General features: G+C 45.4%; 1 protein-coding gene across 1 annotated transcript; it reads left to right on the top strand.

The window, feature by feature from the left end:
- Window positions 1–3,844: 3,844 nt before the first annotated feature.
- On the top strand, window positions 3,845–4,777 carry LOC131023112 (uncharacterized). Its single transcript, XM_057952656.1, has one exon. The coding sequence runs from the start codon at window positions 3,845–3,847 to the stop codon at window positions 4,775–4,777; it is 933 nt and encodes a 310-aa protein (XP_057808639.1).
- The last annotated feature ends 11,183 nt before the right edge of the window (window positions 4,778–15,960 follow it).

Here is a 15,960-nt window from a genome sequence, read left to right as displayed (position 1 = left end):
TTGTTGGTTAGGCACAAAACCCATAAACGAATAGAAGTAAAATATATTCATCTTGTGGATAACTTAGATTCCTTCAATGCCTTTCCTCGGGGCTTGTTAGCTATCAGTATTTGGTAACGGTTTCACATAACGCTAAAATGATAGTCGATGACAAAGCTGCGAAAAAAATAGATTGTTCCTTTGATGCATGTGGGTTAACTTTTGTTATTCAAGTGTTTTGCTATGAAGTGTATCATCTTCTCGGTGAGCTCTGTACCTCAAGGCCACCTGATTCTCAAACTTTGTACCCACAGATTTTGAGGTGGTCAGCAGATACATTTTATCATCGTGATTTGTTGCTTCAATATTTCAAACCCACTCTTGGACATGAAATTGTAAGTACTTTTTATGTTTCAAGTTTTTTTATCTTCTTATATTTTTGTTTGTAACAACTAAAATTGCATTGTGTGTATTAAATTTATGTGCAGCGGCCGATGGTATTCGACGACCATGAGCAGAAACGCATAGCTGCTCAAAGAATAGATACGAATATTGGATGCCCTGTTTCCGTCGATGATTTGTTTGAATGCCTGAAGTTGTTGGAACCGCTGATGAGCCCAGGTTTGTGCTCTGTTTTTGTGTTTGTTTTAAGTCTAGATCGAGTCTTTTTCCGTGTGTTTGTGTGGTTTGGTCGCCTGGGAGGGCATAGTTCAATGGCAGGAACCAACTTGCGGGGAAGAAGCCAAAGTGCCAGAGAAATGGAGTATCAGAGGATTCAAAGGGCCAGAGTAGAGAAGCGCCAGCGGAGTCAGCTTTACCAGAGGAATCAAAGGGCCAGAGGAGTCACAAAAGCCAGAGCGGAGACGATTCCTCTGGAAGCCAACGGGGAAGCGATTCCTCTGGATGCCAGAGCGGAGACGATTCCTCTGGAAGCCAGCGGGGAAGCGATTCCTCTGGATGCCAGAGCGGAGACGATTACTCTGGAAGCCAGCGGGGAAGCGATTCCTCTGGATGCCAGAGCGGAGACGATTCCTCTGGAAGCCAGCGGGGAAGTCATTCATCTGGACGCCAGAGCAGCCAAGTCAGCTGAGCAGAAGAATCCTCAGAACATTCCAGGGGTCGGAAGCGTTGCCACCTCTCGTGAAAGAGGTATGCGCCAGAAGCAAAGGGATTGTGGAAGCAGGATTTTCCCTTATGTCCATAAGTACCGCACGAGAGCTGGCAGGCGAGAGAAAGAAGGAAGGAAAGAGAAGACAGAGGTGCAACAGACGAGCGAGGAAGAAGTGCAAGTGGGAGTCCGAGAAAGGCGGAAGGTGGTAGCTATCCAAAAGAGACCGATAAGGCCAAATCACAGCCTTATCCAAAAGGAAATATATCTTCATGAAGATTAGGTCTGAAAAAGGATACGCATCTCCATGCTTGCATGGATCCGGCCGCAAGTCATGGGCTGGGCCTTCAAACCCTAATGACCCCTATAAATACCCGAAGAGCCTCACAAGCCAAAGGGTGCTGATTTTTCCGTCTAGTTGTACATTATTTGAGAGTCAGAGTTAGCCCAGGCTGTGGGCAATTTCCTAGTACTTTACCATTTTATGTTTTGCACGGCACTTTCGGCCGTAGGTACTTTCATTTTCATTTAAGTCATTTCAATTCCAGTTATGTTTTCTTTAATATCTTTTGCTTGTGTTATTTACGTTATGGTTGGCTAAGTTTATATTCTGATTTGGGGTAAGATGATCTAAGCATGAATGAATAAACTCGAGAGGTCTAATTTGGGCATAATAACTATATGAACATATTCCCGATACACTAGGTTTGATTCCAAAAAGACTTAAATAACTTGGTTAATTAATTGATCACTAGTTAACTAGGGAGTTTTGGTCACAAGTAATACTTTGGGTAAAAGGCGAGTTGCCATCGACCTCCAAAATAGTACAACTGGTGTTGGAGCCGTGACTGCTGTGAAATATCGGCGTAAGAGTCAAGTGGGTCTATCTAGTTCTTAAAGCATTCTGGGCAAAGCACAACTAGCGATAGGCCATCGCAGAGAGCGTGGATGTTGTCCGGGGTAGTTGATTTCCATTAGCTGACCCTTCTAAGGAATCATAAACTGAAAGGATAGATTGGGCAGGGGTTTGTTGTGTGCGTGACGAGTGACAATAGGGGCACAACAATTCTTATGCCTATAACCACTGGTATGTGAATATAGTGATTAATCTTTGCACCAATGATCGAGTGTCAATTCATTGTTAGTGATTCAAACCCAACTCAGAATTGTTTTGTTATTTGATTTATCTACTTTGTTATTTCAGTTTAGATTGGATACCCGTTCTGCCCATAACCACGTTTTGGTCAGAACACTGCAGAAAACAAAACTTTTTTTAGTGACACCCTTTACAGGAGAAATTACTGCTCAGTTCCCTATGGATTCGACTCTGGACTTACCGCTAGCTAGTCTAGTTGTGGGCACAGGATTATTTTATTTGCACGAAGCTAAAACGACAGCTCCGTCAAATTGGCGCCGTTGCCGGGGAGCTGAGAGCGCTAGTAATCTCTTTTGTGATTTTTTTTGTGACTTTTACCTTCACGTTTGTGCATGCGTCGTACCAGGAGTGCAGGTAACGAAGATCTTTTGTTCCACGAGGATATCGAAAGAATTGCTCGAGAGAACAACGCTGCTAGACGCAGGGCAGAACAAGAGGCACAAGCCAGAGAGAGACAGTTAGAAGCAGAGAGACAGAGAGCAGCGGAGAGAGAGATGGCAGAAAATCCAGAAGGGCAGAATGATAACGCCAACAAAACTCTTCGAGACATGATGTTTCCAAGCAACCTGAACCTCCGGCCCTCAGCCATAGTACTGCCGGAGATCACTGGAAATTGGGAGCTGAAGCATACTCTTATCCAGATCCTACCCAAATACAGTGATATGCCCGGAGAGGACCCTCGAAGGCATTTACAAGATTTTGAGATGGCATGTGGAACGGTGCGCACCGCTAGCCAAGCACTTGGTGAATACATCCGACTCCTCACTTTTCCGTTCTCTCTGTTAGAAGGAGCGAGGGAGTGGTTGTATGATTTACCCGAAGGAAGTATCCGAACATGGCAGGAGCTACAAAGCAAGTTTTTGGAGCGATACTTTCCAGCTGCCCGGATCCAGAATCTGAGGACTCGAATAAGCAATATAAAGATGGGATCAGCAGAATTTCTATATGAGTACTGGGGAAGGTTCAAGCAGATGCTGGCCAAATGCCCACAACACTAAATACCGGATCATGATCTTATTAGGTATTTCGTGGGAGGACTCCGAAGGCAAGATAGGCAATGGTTACACGCTGCATGTGGAGAATCGATCTTAAACAAATCCGCAGCGGAGGCTTTCAAGCTAATAGCCGACATGGCAGAGGAGTCGAGAGATGAGGAAGGAACTATAGTCAGGAACCCTCTGACGCCAGCCACCTCTGCCCAAGACGAAAAGTTGGATAAGATGTGCAACATGTTCGAGAAGTTTATGACGAACCAAGGAGCATCCAATCAGGGAATTCCCAACATTCGGAAGCCTGTGAGGGCATGCCAACTCTGCATGGCAACTTCACATGCAACCGATGAATGTCCACAACTTTTCGAAGATGAAGAGCTTAATGCCATTGGGCAACAGCCAGGAGGAAACAATGGAGGGTAGAACCAGAAACCTTTTGAGCCCTACAGACAGCAGTATAACAATCAAGGATGGAGGCAGCATGAGAACCTTAGGTACGGCAACAACCACTATTTGGGGCCAAACCAAGGGCAAACGAGTAACCCACCACAATACTCGCAACAACCTCAACAGGCAAGGGGATCCTCCTTATCAGAGCTAGTGCATCAAATGGCTCAGCAACAAGTGAAGTTCCAAAGTGAGACCGAAAAATTCATAATGGAGACAAGAGGAGGAATGCAGAATGTGAACTCCCAACTATCACATCTTGCCCAAGCAGTTGCCAGACTTGAAAGCAAACAAGGGACACTTCCGTCCCAAGTGGAGGTGAAGAAGGTGAATGCCATGACGCTCAGAGGAGGAAAGGAACTACCCGAAGTGGTGACAGAGAAAAAACGAGAAGAATCAGAGATTAACGAGCAAGTCGGAATGGGATCAGCAGATGAGGAAGAATTGGCCAGAGAGAAAGACGCAAAGCGGAAGGCGATAGGGAAAGGAAAAGAGAAAGCAAACCAGACCGAGCCCATACTCCCTTTCCCAGGCAGAGCAGCCAAGGAACAAGAAAAAGAAGAATTAACCGAGCTGGTCAAAATCTTCAAGAAGGTGGAAGTCAATATGCCCCTTTTGGTCGCATTACGCTCTATGCCCAGATGTGCGAAATTTCTCAAAGAACTCTGCACTAGGAAAGTCAAATACACTGATGATGCGAAATTTCAAGTGGGAGAATCTGTATCCGCGGTCTTACAAAGAGATATGCCGATAAAGTGTGGAGATCCTGGGATGTTCTACATTCCTTGTGTGATAGGAACAATGAAAGTGGAGAAAGCGATGCTCGATTTGGGGGCATCCATCAACGTTATGCCCTTATCCATGTACCAGGACCTGGAGATAGGACCGCTGAAGCCCACCCGAGTGGTAATCCAACTGGCAGATCGATCAAGTGTCTACCCAGAGGGGATATTGGAAGACATGCTGGTCAATGTGGAGGAACTCATCTTTCCAACGGATTTTTACATTCTCGACATGGGGAAGTCAAAAGCACGAGATCATGTAATGCTTTTGGGCAGACCATTTCTAAAGACTGCCAGGACTCGCATAGATTGAGATACGGGGAAGCTAACATGTCAGTTTGAAGGGGAAACGGTGACCTTCGACATATACAATGCCATGAAGCATCCAGCTGATACAGAGATGGTGAGAAGTGTCGACATGATCGAGAAAGTTGTTGATGAGGTTTTGCCTAGAGCAGCATTCAAGGAGCCATATGACATAATAATCCAAAATGCCATAACAGAGGAAGACTTGCAAGAGGAGCATTTGCAGGAAGCGGTGAAGGAACTAAATACGTGGAGCACAGAAGTCAACTACACTGAGGCACTGAAAATCCCAACCTTGAAGGAGGAAGACCGACTGGTACCTTCGATCCAAAGGGCACCCAAGCTAGAGCTGAAGTCTCTGCCCAAACACCTCAAGTATATCTTCTTGGGCGAGGATGACACTTTGCCCGTGATCATCAACTCAGAGTTGACATTTGAAAACGAGAACAGAGTCAAGATGACTTTGGGGAAATACTAGGAAGCAATTGGATGGACTCTAGCCGATATAAAGGGAATAAGCCCCACCGTATGCATGCACCACATATTGTTAGAAGAAGATGCAATTCCAGTCAGAGATCCCCAGAGGAAACTGAATCCAGCTATGAAGGAAGTAGTGATGAAAGAAATACTCAAGTTATTGGATTTGGGCATAATATACCCAGTATCCGATAGCAGGTGGGTAAGCCCAGTACACGTTGTACCCAAGAAGTCGGGCATACAAGTGGTGGAGAATGAATTCCGAGAATTGATTGCTACAAGGTTGCAAACCGGCTAGAGGGTGTGTATTGATTACCGCAAGCTCAACCAGAAGACGAGGAAGGATCACTTTCCCTTGCCCTTCATCGATGAGATGCTGGAAAGACTTGCGGGGAATCAGTATTTTTGCTTTCTAGATGGATACTCAGGCTACATGCAGATTTGGGTCGCAGAAGAGGGCCAAGGCAAAACGACGTTCACTTGCCCTTTTGGGACGTTTGCCTACCGGAGGATGCCTTTTGGGCTTTGCAACGCCCCAGGCACATTCCAAAGATGCATGATGAGCATATTCTCGGATCTCCTTGAGAAATGCATCGAAGTCTTCATGGATGATTTCACGGTGTATGGGCAAACCTTCGACTCATGCTTAGCAAATCTGGAGAAGGTGCTGCAAAGGTGCGTTGACAAGAGCTTGGTGTTGAACTATGAGAAGTGCCACTTCATGGTCAGAGAAGGAATTGTGCTCGGACATGTAATATCAGGCAGAGGAATAGAGGTGGACAAAGCAAAAATTGAAATCATTGCCAAGCTACCATATCCAACTAACATTAAACAGCTACGAGGATTTCTCGGGCATGCTGGATTCTACAGAAGGTTCGTGAAGGACTTTGCAAAGATTGCCCAACCGATGACAAGGCTGCTACAAAACGAAGTGGAGTGGAATTTTGATGAGGATTGCAAGGAGGCGTTCCAGATCTTGAAGAACAATCTAATCTCCGCACCCATAATACAGCCCCCTGACTGGGGAATGCCTTTTGAGGTTATGTGCGACGCCAGTGGATATGCCATAGGGGCAGTGCTTGGGCAGAAGCGGGGAAAGGAGAGTCACGTCATCTATTATGCCTCGAAGACACTGAATGGAGCTCAAGTAAATTATTCCACGACAGAGAAGGAGATGTTGGCAGTGGTGTTCGCCTTTGAAAAATTCAGATCTTACCTGCTTGGAGGAAAGACCACAGTCTACACTGATCATGCGGCTCTGAAGTACCTTCTGGCCAAGAAGGAATCTAAACCCAGGCTGATTCGATGGGTTCTGCTACTACAAGAGTTCGACGTGGAGATAAAGGACAAAGCTGGAGCACATAACCAAGTGGCTGATCACCTCAGTAGGATCGTGAGGAAGGAAGAAGGGGAACCAATCAAGGAGACGTTCCCGGATGAACAATTGTTCTATGCCCAGGGAAGAAGAGAAGATCCGTGGTACGCTGATTTGAGCAATTATCTCTGCTCTGGGTATACTTATGCCCAGAGGAAGAAACTGGCCAAAGATAGCAGAGAATACATATGGGACGAACCATACATGTGGAAACAATGCGGAGATCAAATGCTTCATAGATGTATTCCACAAGAGGAGCAAGGAAGCATCCTAGAATTCTGCCATTCGAAGGAGTGTGGGGGACACTTTGGGCATAAGAGGACTGCAGCTAAGGTTCTGGAGTGTGGTTTTTATTGGCCAACAATCTTTAAGGACAGCTATACCATCTGCAAGAATTGCCCACAATGTCAGCGAGAAGGGAACATAACCAGGAGGAATGAAATGCCCATGATGCCCATTATGCCCGTAGAGATCTTTGACATTTGGGGAATGGATTTCATGGGACCTCTTCCCAGCTCGAGAGGAAATTTGTACATCCTACTTTTGGTGGATTATGTCTCCAAGTGGGTGGAGGCAAAAGCATCACCGACGAATGATTCAAAGGTAGTGGTAAATTTCTTGAAGACTAACATTTTTTGCAGGTTTGGTGTACCCAGAGCAATCATCAGCGACCAAGGATCTCATTTTTGCAATTTCTCGGTCGAAAACTTGTGCAAAAAGTATGGAGTCCAACATCGAGTTTCGACAGCCTATCACCCACAAGCCAATGGACAGGCCGAGCTTTCAAATCGCATAGTCAAAACGATTTTGCGAAAGACCGTTGGCCCAACAGGGAAGGACTGGAGTCTCAAGCTGGAAGATGCCTTATGGGCATATCGGACTGCATACAAAACTCCATTTGGGATGTCACCATATCGAATGGTGTATGGCAAGAGGTGTTATTTACCGGTGGAATTGGAGCACAAGGCGTTCTGGGCAGTGAACAAAGTAAACTATGACTGGGACAACGCAGCGCAGGCAAGGAAGTTAGAGATCCAAGAGCTCGAAGAAATCAGGAGGGAGGCATACGACAATGCTGTTCTCTACAAAGAAAGAATGAAAAAGAGCCATGATGCCTTGATCACCAGCAAGCAATTCAGCCATGGGCAAGAGGTCCTGCTGTACCAGACACGGTTCAAGTTTGCACAAGGGAAGCTTAGTACCAAGTGGACCGGCCCATTCGTGGTGAAGGCCCAATTCCTAAACGGAGCCGTGGAGATTGGGAACCCGAAATCTGGGAAAGTGTTCAAAGTGAATGGACAAAGGTTGAAAGCCTATTTTGGGCATAAGCCCGACGCTGGGGAAGAAGTGGATCTCGACCCAGCCACAAGCACCTCGGATTAGTTGGAAGGTACCACGTCATGCCCAGGATGATAAATAGGGCACTGGCCAGGAGGTAACCTGGTATTTCCGTTTAGTTTTATTCTTTACTTTTAGTTTGTTTCGTTTTTCGTTTTTTGTTTGCCTAGGAACCCGGTTATGCCCACAGCTGTGGGCGAGTTTTAGTTTCCCGCCTTCGCGGAAGTATGAAGTTGTCTTACAGAAACAGGGAAGGAGTTATGGGCAAAAGGACAGTCGATGGAAGAAGCAATGATTCCAGGGCAAAAGGGGGCTCTCGGGCAGAACGCGGCTGAAACCACCAGACGCACGTCACATCAAGTGACAGTTGTCAGCCCTTTACATCCCCCAAAAAACCCTAAAAACCCCTACCACGACGTCATTCCCCTAACTAGCCAACTTCCCATAATCACCACCACCTTCCCGACCATTCGAATACCAAAACCACCATCAGCCACCATGGTATCCACCAGACCCAAAAACAAACTTAGAGGAATACCCGACGGAACAGAAATCGACCTTACCGGAGAAAACCCCTCACCGTCAAAACCAAAAGCACTGAAGAAAACACCATATAAAGAACCATTTCCGATGGAAACCACACCTACTCCCTCATCCAAAACCCCAGCGCTAACCGAGAGCCCCTCGTCGGTAGACGAACATGCAATCGAGCAACTCACGGCGGAAATCGACGTCCCTACTCTCGGCGACGGAGACCAGCATGTAGTTGAAGGAGAGAGCAAAGCGACACCGGACAAGGCGAAGGAAAGCAAGGGAGAGCCGTCCAAGAAAAGGCGCATCACAGCTGTCCAGAAGAGGAAGAAGCCGACAGCCGAGAAATCGGCCACGCCAGCCAAAGAATCATCCACTGAAGGAAACGAACCATCTGGTTCGGCTGCAGAGAGCGAAGAACAGGGAGATTCCGGCAAGGAGCAAGAAGAAACTCCGGCAAAAAGGAGAAAGAAGGTGTTAGACCCAAACCCAATCCGAATGATAAAGGAAGAATCGGCATCTACACCAAGGAGCAAGAAGATGGCGGAGAGAGGGATTGTTGTGCCCAAGATTCCGGATATGGACGCACTAAAACCCCTGGGCATAGTGGACAAGGTAAAGGAGTATTTCAACAACATCGGATGGAAGGCATTCTTGGATTGGCCAGGGCACGCTTACGAGGAGGTGGTGAGAGAAGTATTTGAATCAGTGCAGGTGGACATCAACCAAGCCTGTGGTCCTTTGGGCATGAGTTTCTCCACGAATGGGGAGATCAGAGACATGTCCGTGAATGAGCTCAACCAAAATCTTGGGATGATTAGGCTTAAGGATCTGCAGAAGAAGGACTACAAAGAGGCGAAGAGAGGAATCCCCACATTCACTGCACAGGAATGGGATAAAATGTGGGCAGAAATAGGAGATGGAGGCCGGTTCAGAACTCAGAAGGTTAAGGGGCACAGGATTCGCGATTCAGCCCTGAGGGTTTGCCATCGCATTCTCTCGTACTCCCTCTTCGGCAAGCTCGACAGCGGAAATGCTATGTCCAAGAAGGATCTCTACATCATGTGGGCTATGCACAGCGGGGTGAGGCTAAATTTTGGGGCCTTTCTGATTGAGCACATCGATTCCATAATCAGCAAGCCAAATCAGAGGCTTTCCTGCATTCAATTCACCACCGCTTTTGCCAAGGTGAATGAAATTGAGATCGAAGAGGGAAACACCAAAGTTGAGCCAGAGAAGCTAAACATCGAAGCTCTGATCCGCATGAAAGATGTCAGAATGGATTGGGGTGTGCCAAAATTTATGAATCCTGATGAGAGGGAATGTTCAGCAGCCGAAGGCCAAAGCCCCGCTGTTGGAAAAGGGAAGGAAAAGATTGAGGAATCAGAGTCAGAGGATGAGGGGAGTCAGCTGGACAGGATTGAATCCATGATAGTGGAGACCCAAAAAGCACTGGCAGCAACCCAGAAGGCCCTTCTAGCCTTCTTCAAGCATCAAGGGTTCAGGTATCCGCCTGCACCTGCTCCTTGAATTATACCCTCCCTAGGATGTTAGTTTTTAGTTTGTTTTGTTTTATTGTGTCTTTGTGTTTGTGTTCTGTTAGTTCGTTTGAGTCTGTGCTTCTGTTGTTTGCATGTTTAGTTTGTTTTTAGTTTGTGTTTTCCTTGACCCCTTCTACACACCCACTTTGCTCAAGGCAAAGTGTGTGTGTGTGGGGGGCCAAGACGTCTGTTGTGGTTTTACCAGGTAATCCTTGTTCTCACACCCTTTGCCTTAAGGCAAAGTGTGTGAATGGGAGGGAAGACCTGGTATCTTTTTATGTTTTAAAGTTTGTGTCAAGCATGCTGTACAATCGAGGTTACTCAGTTGTGATGATTTGAAAGTGCAATTTTGTGAGTAAGATTAAGCAAACTCTATGCCGTATGTAGTTGAGGACGATGGATAGGGAATTGGGCATACCTTGTGAGGATATGAGCTTTTAAATTGTTACTTTATGCCAAAACAATTCTTTCTTTCATTGTGTGAATTTTGATATCTTGATTAAGGGGAATGCTAGAACTTGCCTTGATTCTTGATCGAACCCTGTGTACACAGTTTAGGTGTATTGAATGATTTAGGCATTTTTATTTCTTTAAGCCCACTAAGCCAAACTGACCAACCCTACATCTATCACTTGCAACCATTTTGAGCTTAATAATTCTTTTGAATTCACTTATAATTTTGCCTAAATTTGAGCCATCCCGGTCAAAACTGAACTTAAGGGCAAAACAAAAAGAAAGGGAGAATGGTGTAATGGATCCTATGGGCAGGACTAGTGCAAAGAAAATGCAAAATGGGAAATCTAAATCCCAAAACAGAGAAAAGTCCAGAAAGAGAAAAAGAAATAAAAGGAAAAGGAAAGAGAAAAAGAAAAAAAAGAGAGGAAGAATAAAGGGAAGAATGTGCTTAGGCCCGTAAGAATAGGCAAGGATCAAAAGAATTTGGGAAGTCAGATGCCCAGAATGAAGTTCAGTATGACCTTAGCCTCGTACCAAAAATCCTCACCTTATGCCTTAAGCCACATTACAACCCATGAAAGACCTAATGAGATGCACCTAGGACTTTGACTAAAGGGGAAGATATTAGAAGATAGGCAAGCTTATGGTCAGAACCCAATCAAGATGTCCGGAGTGTAAACACGAGCCTAACCACTTGAGAGAAAGAGTGGAATGGAAGGAACATCCTTATGCCCACAACCCGATCTTGACTCAAATGATGGCAGTTTTGATTGTTTGATCCAGCTACTTGTTGTTTCTTTTGATCTTCATTTTACTGTTGGACTGAGAGAGTTTTAGCATGCTGTGTGTTTTCGTTTTTTTTATGTTTTGAGTGTCTTTTTCGTTCGTGTCTGTTTCCTGGGCAAATTCATGCATGCACGCTTGAGGACAATCGTGTTTAAAGTGTGTGCGTGTGATGAGCCCAGGTTTGTGCTCTGTTTTTGTGTTTGTTTTAAGTCTAGATCGAGTCTTTTTCCGTGTGTTTGTGTGGTTTGGTCGCCTGGGAGGGCATAGTTCAATGGCAGGAACCAACTTGCGGGGAAGAAGCCAAAGTGCCAGAGAAATGGAGTATCAGAGGATTCAAAGGGCCAGAGTAGAGAAGCGCCAGCGGAGTCAGCTTTACCAGAGGAATCAAAGGGCCAGAGGAGTCACAAAAGCCAGAGCGGAGACGATTCCTCTGGAAGCCAGCGGGGAAGCGATTCCTCTGGATGCCAGAGCGGAGACGATTCCTCTGGAAGCCAGCGGGGAAGCGATTCCTCTGGATGCCAGAGCGGAGACGATTACTCTGGAAGCCAGCGGGGAAGCGATTCCTCTGGATGCCAGAGCGGAGACGATTCCTCTGGAAGCCAGCGGGGAAGTCATTCATCTGGATGCCAGAGCAGCCAAGTCAGCTGAGCAGAAGAATCCTCAGAACATTCCAGGGGTCGGAAGCGCTGCCACCTCTCGTGAAAGAGGTATGCGCCAGAAGCAAAGGGATTGTGGAAGCAGGATTTTCCCTTATGTCCATAAGTACCGCATGAGAGCTGGCAGGCGAGAGAAAGAAGGAAAGAAAGAGAAGACAGAGGTGCAATAGACGAGCGAGGAAGAAGTGCAAGTGGGAGTCCAAGAAAGGCGGAAGGTGGTAGCTATCCAAAAGAGACCGATAAGGCCAAATCACAGCCTTATCCAAAAGGAAATATATCTTCATGAAGATTAGGTCTGAAAAAGGATACGCATCTCCATGCTTGCATGGATCCGGCCGCAAGTCATGGGCTGGGCCTTCAAACCCTAATGACCCCTATAAATACCCGAAGAGCCTCACAAGCCAAAGGGTGTTGATTTTTCCGTCTAGTTGTACATTATTTGAGAGTCAGAGTTAGCCCAGGCTGTGGGCAATTTCCTAGTACTTTACCATTTTATGTTTTGCACGGCACTTTCGGCCGTAGGTACTTTCATTTTCATTTAAGTCATTTCAATTCCAGTTATGTTTTCTTTTATATCTTTTGCTTGTGTTATTTACGTTATGGTTGGCTAAGTTTATAATCTGATTTGGGGTAAGATGATCTAAGCATGAATGAATAAACTCGAGAGGTCTAATTTGAGCATAATAACTATATGAACATATTCCCGATACACTAGGTTTGATTCCAAAAAGACTTAAATAACTTGGTTAATTAATTGATCACTAGTTAACTAGGGAGTTTTGGTCACAAGTAATACTTTGGGTAAAAGGCAAGTTGCCATCGACCTCCAAAATAGTACAACTGGTGTTGGAGCCGTGACTGCTGTGAAATATCGGCGTAAGAGTCAAGTGGGTCTATCTAGTTCTTAAAGCATTCTGGGCAAAGCACAACTAGCGATAGGCCATCGCAGAGAGCGTGGATGTTGTCCGGGGTAGTTGATTTCCATTAGCTGACCCTTCTAAGGAATCATAAACTGAAAGGATAGATTGGGCAGGGGTTTGTTGTGTGCGTGACGAGTGACAATAGGGGTACAACAATTCTTATGCCTATAACCACTGGTATGTGAATATAGTGATTAATCTTTGCACCAATGATCGAGTGTCAATTCATGTTTAGTGATTCAAACCCAAGTCAGAATTGTTTTGTTATTTGATTTATCTACTTTGTTATTTCAGTTTAGATTGGATACCCGTTCTGCCCATAACCACGTTTTGGTCAGAACACTGCAGAAAATAAAACTTTTTTTAGTGACACCCTTTACAGGAGAAATTACTGCTCAGTTCCCTGTGGATTCGACTCTGGACTTACCGCTAGCTAGTCTAGTTGTGGGCACAGGATTATTTTATTTGCACGAAGCTAAAACGACAGCTCCGTCAACCGCAGGTCATTGATGACGACGATGATGAACCGATAAGTCCAGCCAAGAAGAAGAGGCGTCGTGTGATTAATGTCGATGAAGATGAAGAGGAAGAGCGTGAGCAATCGGTTCAGCCACAAAGAAGAAGCTCTAGGAGGCAGCAGAAAGCTCAAGAGGAGGCAGTTCATGGGAGATGTTGTTGTGAATCTGTAAGTATCGACGTTTATAAATTACAGCAACATCCGTTTGTTAAATTAATATTATCCTGTCATTTTTTTTATATTGAAGATGAAGGAGGTCATGCAAGAGCAGTTGGAATGCCTTAAGGGAATCCAACAGCGGTTGGCATGCCTTAAGGGCATCCAACGATCGTTGGCTCGGCTTGAGAATAAAGTCAATGGGGGTCAGCGCAATGAGGAATGCAGGGATGAAGAAGAGGAGAAAAAGGAAGATGACAATGTTGACGAAATGACAAACGAATTCGACCAAGTGTACAAGGAAGCTGAGGGTCGGAAGGAAAATAATCAAGGACGGCTTCATAATCTTGATGTAAGTCAGAAAGACCTCGATCAAGAGCATGACCTCGGGCAGAGGAATGAGCTTCTGGTAGACCAAGGAGGGCCTCAGAGGGATGCTGAAAATCTGACTGATGTTGAGAAGGATTTGGATGGTAATATAGATTCAAGTTTCGTTATTGAGAAGAGTGTCGATGTTCCAACCGATGTGGATGTTGACATGAATGAGATCAATGCTAATGCCGGATTTAAAGCGGGTGCAGGAATGGTGACTAATGCCGGTGTTGAGGTACATGCCGAGGTGGAGCCCATTGCTGCTGATGTGGATGTTGACATGAATGATATCAATGCTAATGCCGGATTGGGAGCGGATGCACGAATGGAGAGTAATGCCGACATTGAGGTACATGCGGAGGTGGAGCACATTACTGCCGATGTGCCGGCATGTGCAGCTTCGGAGACTAAAGCCCCCATGGAGGCAAGTGCTGATGGGGAGGCATCTTCCAGCGTTGATACTGTCACGACTATCCTGCATGAATTAACATCAGTCTTGATTGGTCCCGAGAAAGAAAATGCAGAATCTGAACAGCATGAAGCTCATTTAGAGGGTGAGAGGCCTGTTGTGGCACCTAAGAGTAAGGCAGTCGTGGTGGCCGATGGGCCTGTGGTAAGTTCTGAAATTGCCAATGAACCCGTCGTCGTTGAAACAGCCGTTTTAGGTGTTGAGAAAGAAGTTGTGATGAAGGGACAAATTAGTGGCCAAACATATGGACAGAAAGATGGAAAACAGGAAGCTGCAAGAAAGTTGGCCTTCCATAACAAAGACAGTCAAGAGGAACAAACTGACATAGTGTTTACGAGGCGGGTTGCTGTTGTGAGAAAAGAAGCCCCCCCATCAAAGCCTGTTCCGGTTAAGATCACCCGCAGTGTAGCCCGTGATCAACCCCACCTTATCCTTTCAAATGCTCGTTCTGTGTGTGGGCAACGAATGCCCACACAGAAGAAAGCCACGTCAGTTGAGAATGTTGAGGATGCGCAGGTTGCCAATGAACCATTCCCTTTAAGGCTTGCCTCCAAACAGATGCTGGCAATGTTTGAACGATGGAAGAAACATAACGATGGAAGGGCTGGGTAATAATTATATAGTTTTTTCCTATTTTGGTGGTTAATAATTTATATCTTATGTGGCAAGTTCCTAATAATATTGCCTTTTTTTTCATCCGTTGTAGTGGAGAGGAGGCTAATCTTCCGGGTGTAGGAAAGAAACAAGCTGCGTGGTTCCGAGAGATAATCAAGAGGCGTGGCTGGTTATGTGGAGATGTAAGTTTTTTCATTTGGTTCGTTCAAGTAATATGTAAGTTCATTATTTAATGCTAATCTTATAACTTTTCAGCACCTTGATGTGATTATGAACTATATGATTTGGCACGGGAGGCAAACACCTTCACCCTTTCTGGGGAGAATTTGTTTTATGGAGTAAATTGGATGGGTAAGTTGATGTTAATTTTTTGTTTACATAGAAAATATATTCAAATGAATTGGGCATTAAAATCAATTTTGCGTTATGTTTTTTTGTATACGACAGCAAACCCTTGCTCAGGCTAACAATGAAGGTTTGATTGAAAGGGTCCGTCCATATGTCCAAGGCAATTGGCCAATATACGGTGGAGTTCCTTGGTGGGAAGCATTTGCTATTGTGGGCATTGCTAATATACTCGGCAAACATTGGGTCGTCTTCGTGCTGGATTTCGGAACTCAATCGGTGCGTATATACGATTCCTGTCAAGGTACGTATAGAGTTGCCGAGCAGTTCCAGCACGTTGTCACTAATCTCGCCTGGTTGTGTGATAAGTACGGAGTACTCGCAAAAAGAAATATCCCTCCTCCGTACAAGGTGAAATGGGATTTGTTTCTTGTTCCCAATTGCCCACAACAACCAAATAATCATGATTGCGGGCTGTATGCCGTTAAATTTATCCAATGTCTAATTTCTGGCTATGAAGTTAGCTTGGTTGATGGTGTTGATATGGGAATATACCGGAAGTCAATTTGTGCTGAAATGTATGCGGCTGGACTGAGAAGTGGGGATGCTGGTTAGATATGGCAAACTGATAGGTTT

Source organism: Salvia miltiorrhiza, chromosome 4 (assembly GCF_028751815.1).
Source record: "Salvia miltiorrhiza cultivar Shanhuang (shh) chromosome 4, IMPLAD_Smil_shh, whole genome shotgun sequence".
Lineage (NCBI taxonomy): Eukaryota > Viridiplantae > Streptophyta > Magnoliopsida > Lamiales > Lamiaceae > Salvia > Salvia miltiorrhiza.
Note: the sequence above shows the minus strand (reverse complement) of the source record. Positions and strands in the feature narration are given on the sequence as shown.

What these genes read in the sequence shown, in the direction of transcription:
- LOC131023112 (XM_057952656.1), top strand. Translation starts at nt 3,845, where the DNA reads ATGGCTCAGCAACAAGTGAAGTTCCAAAGTGAGACCGAAAAATTCATA.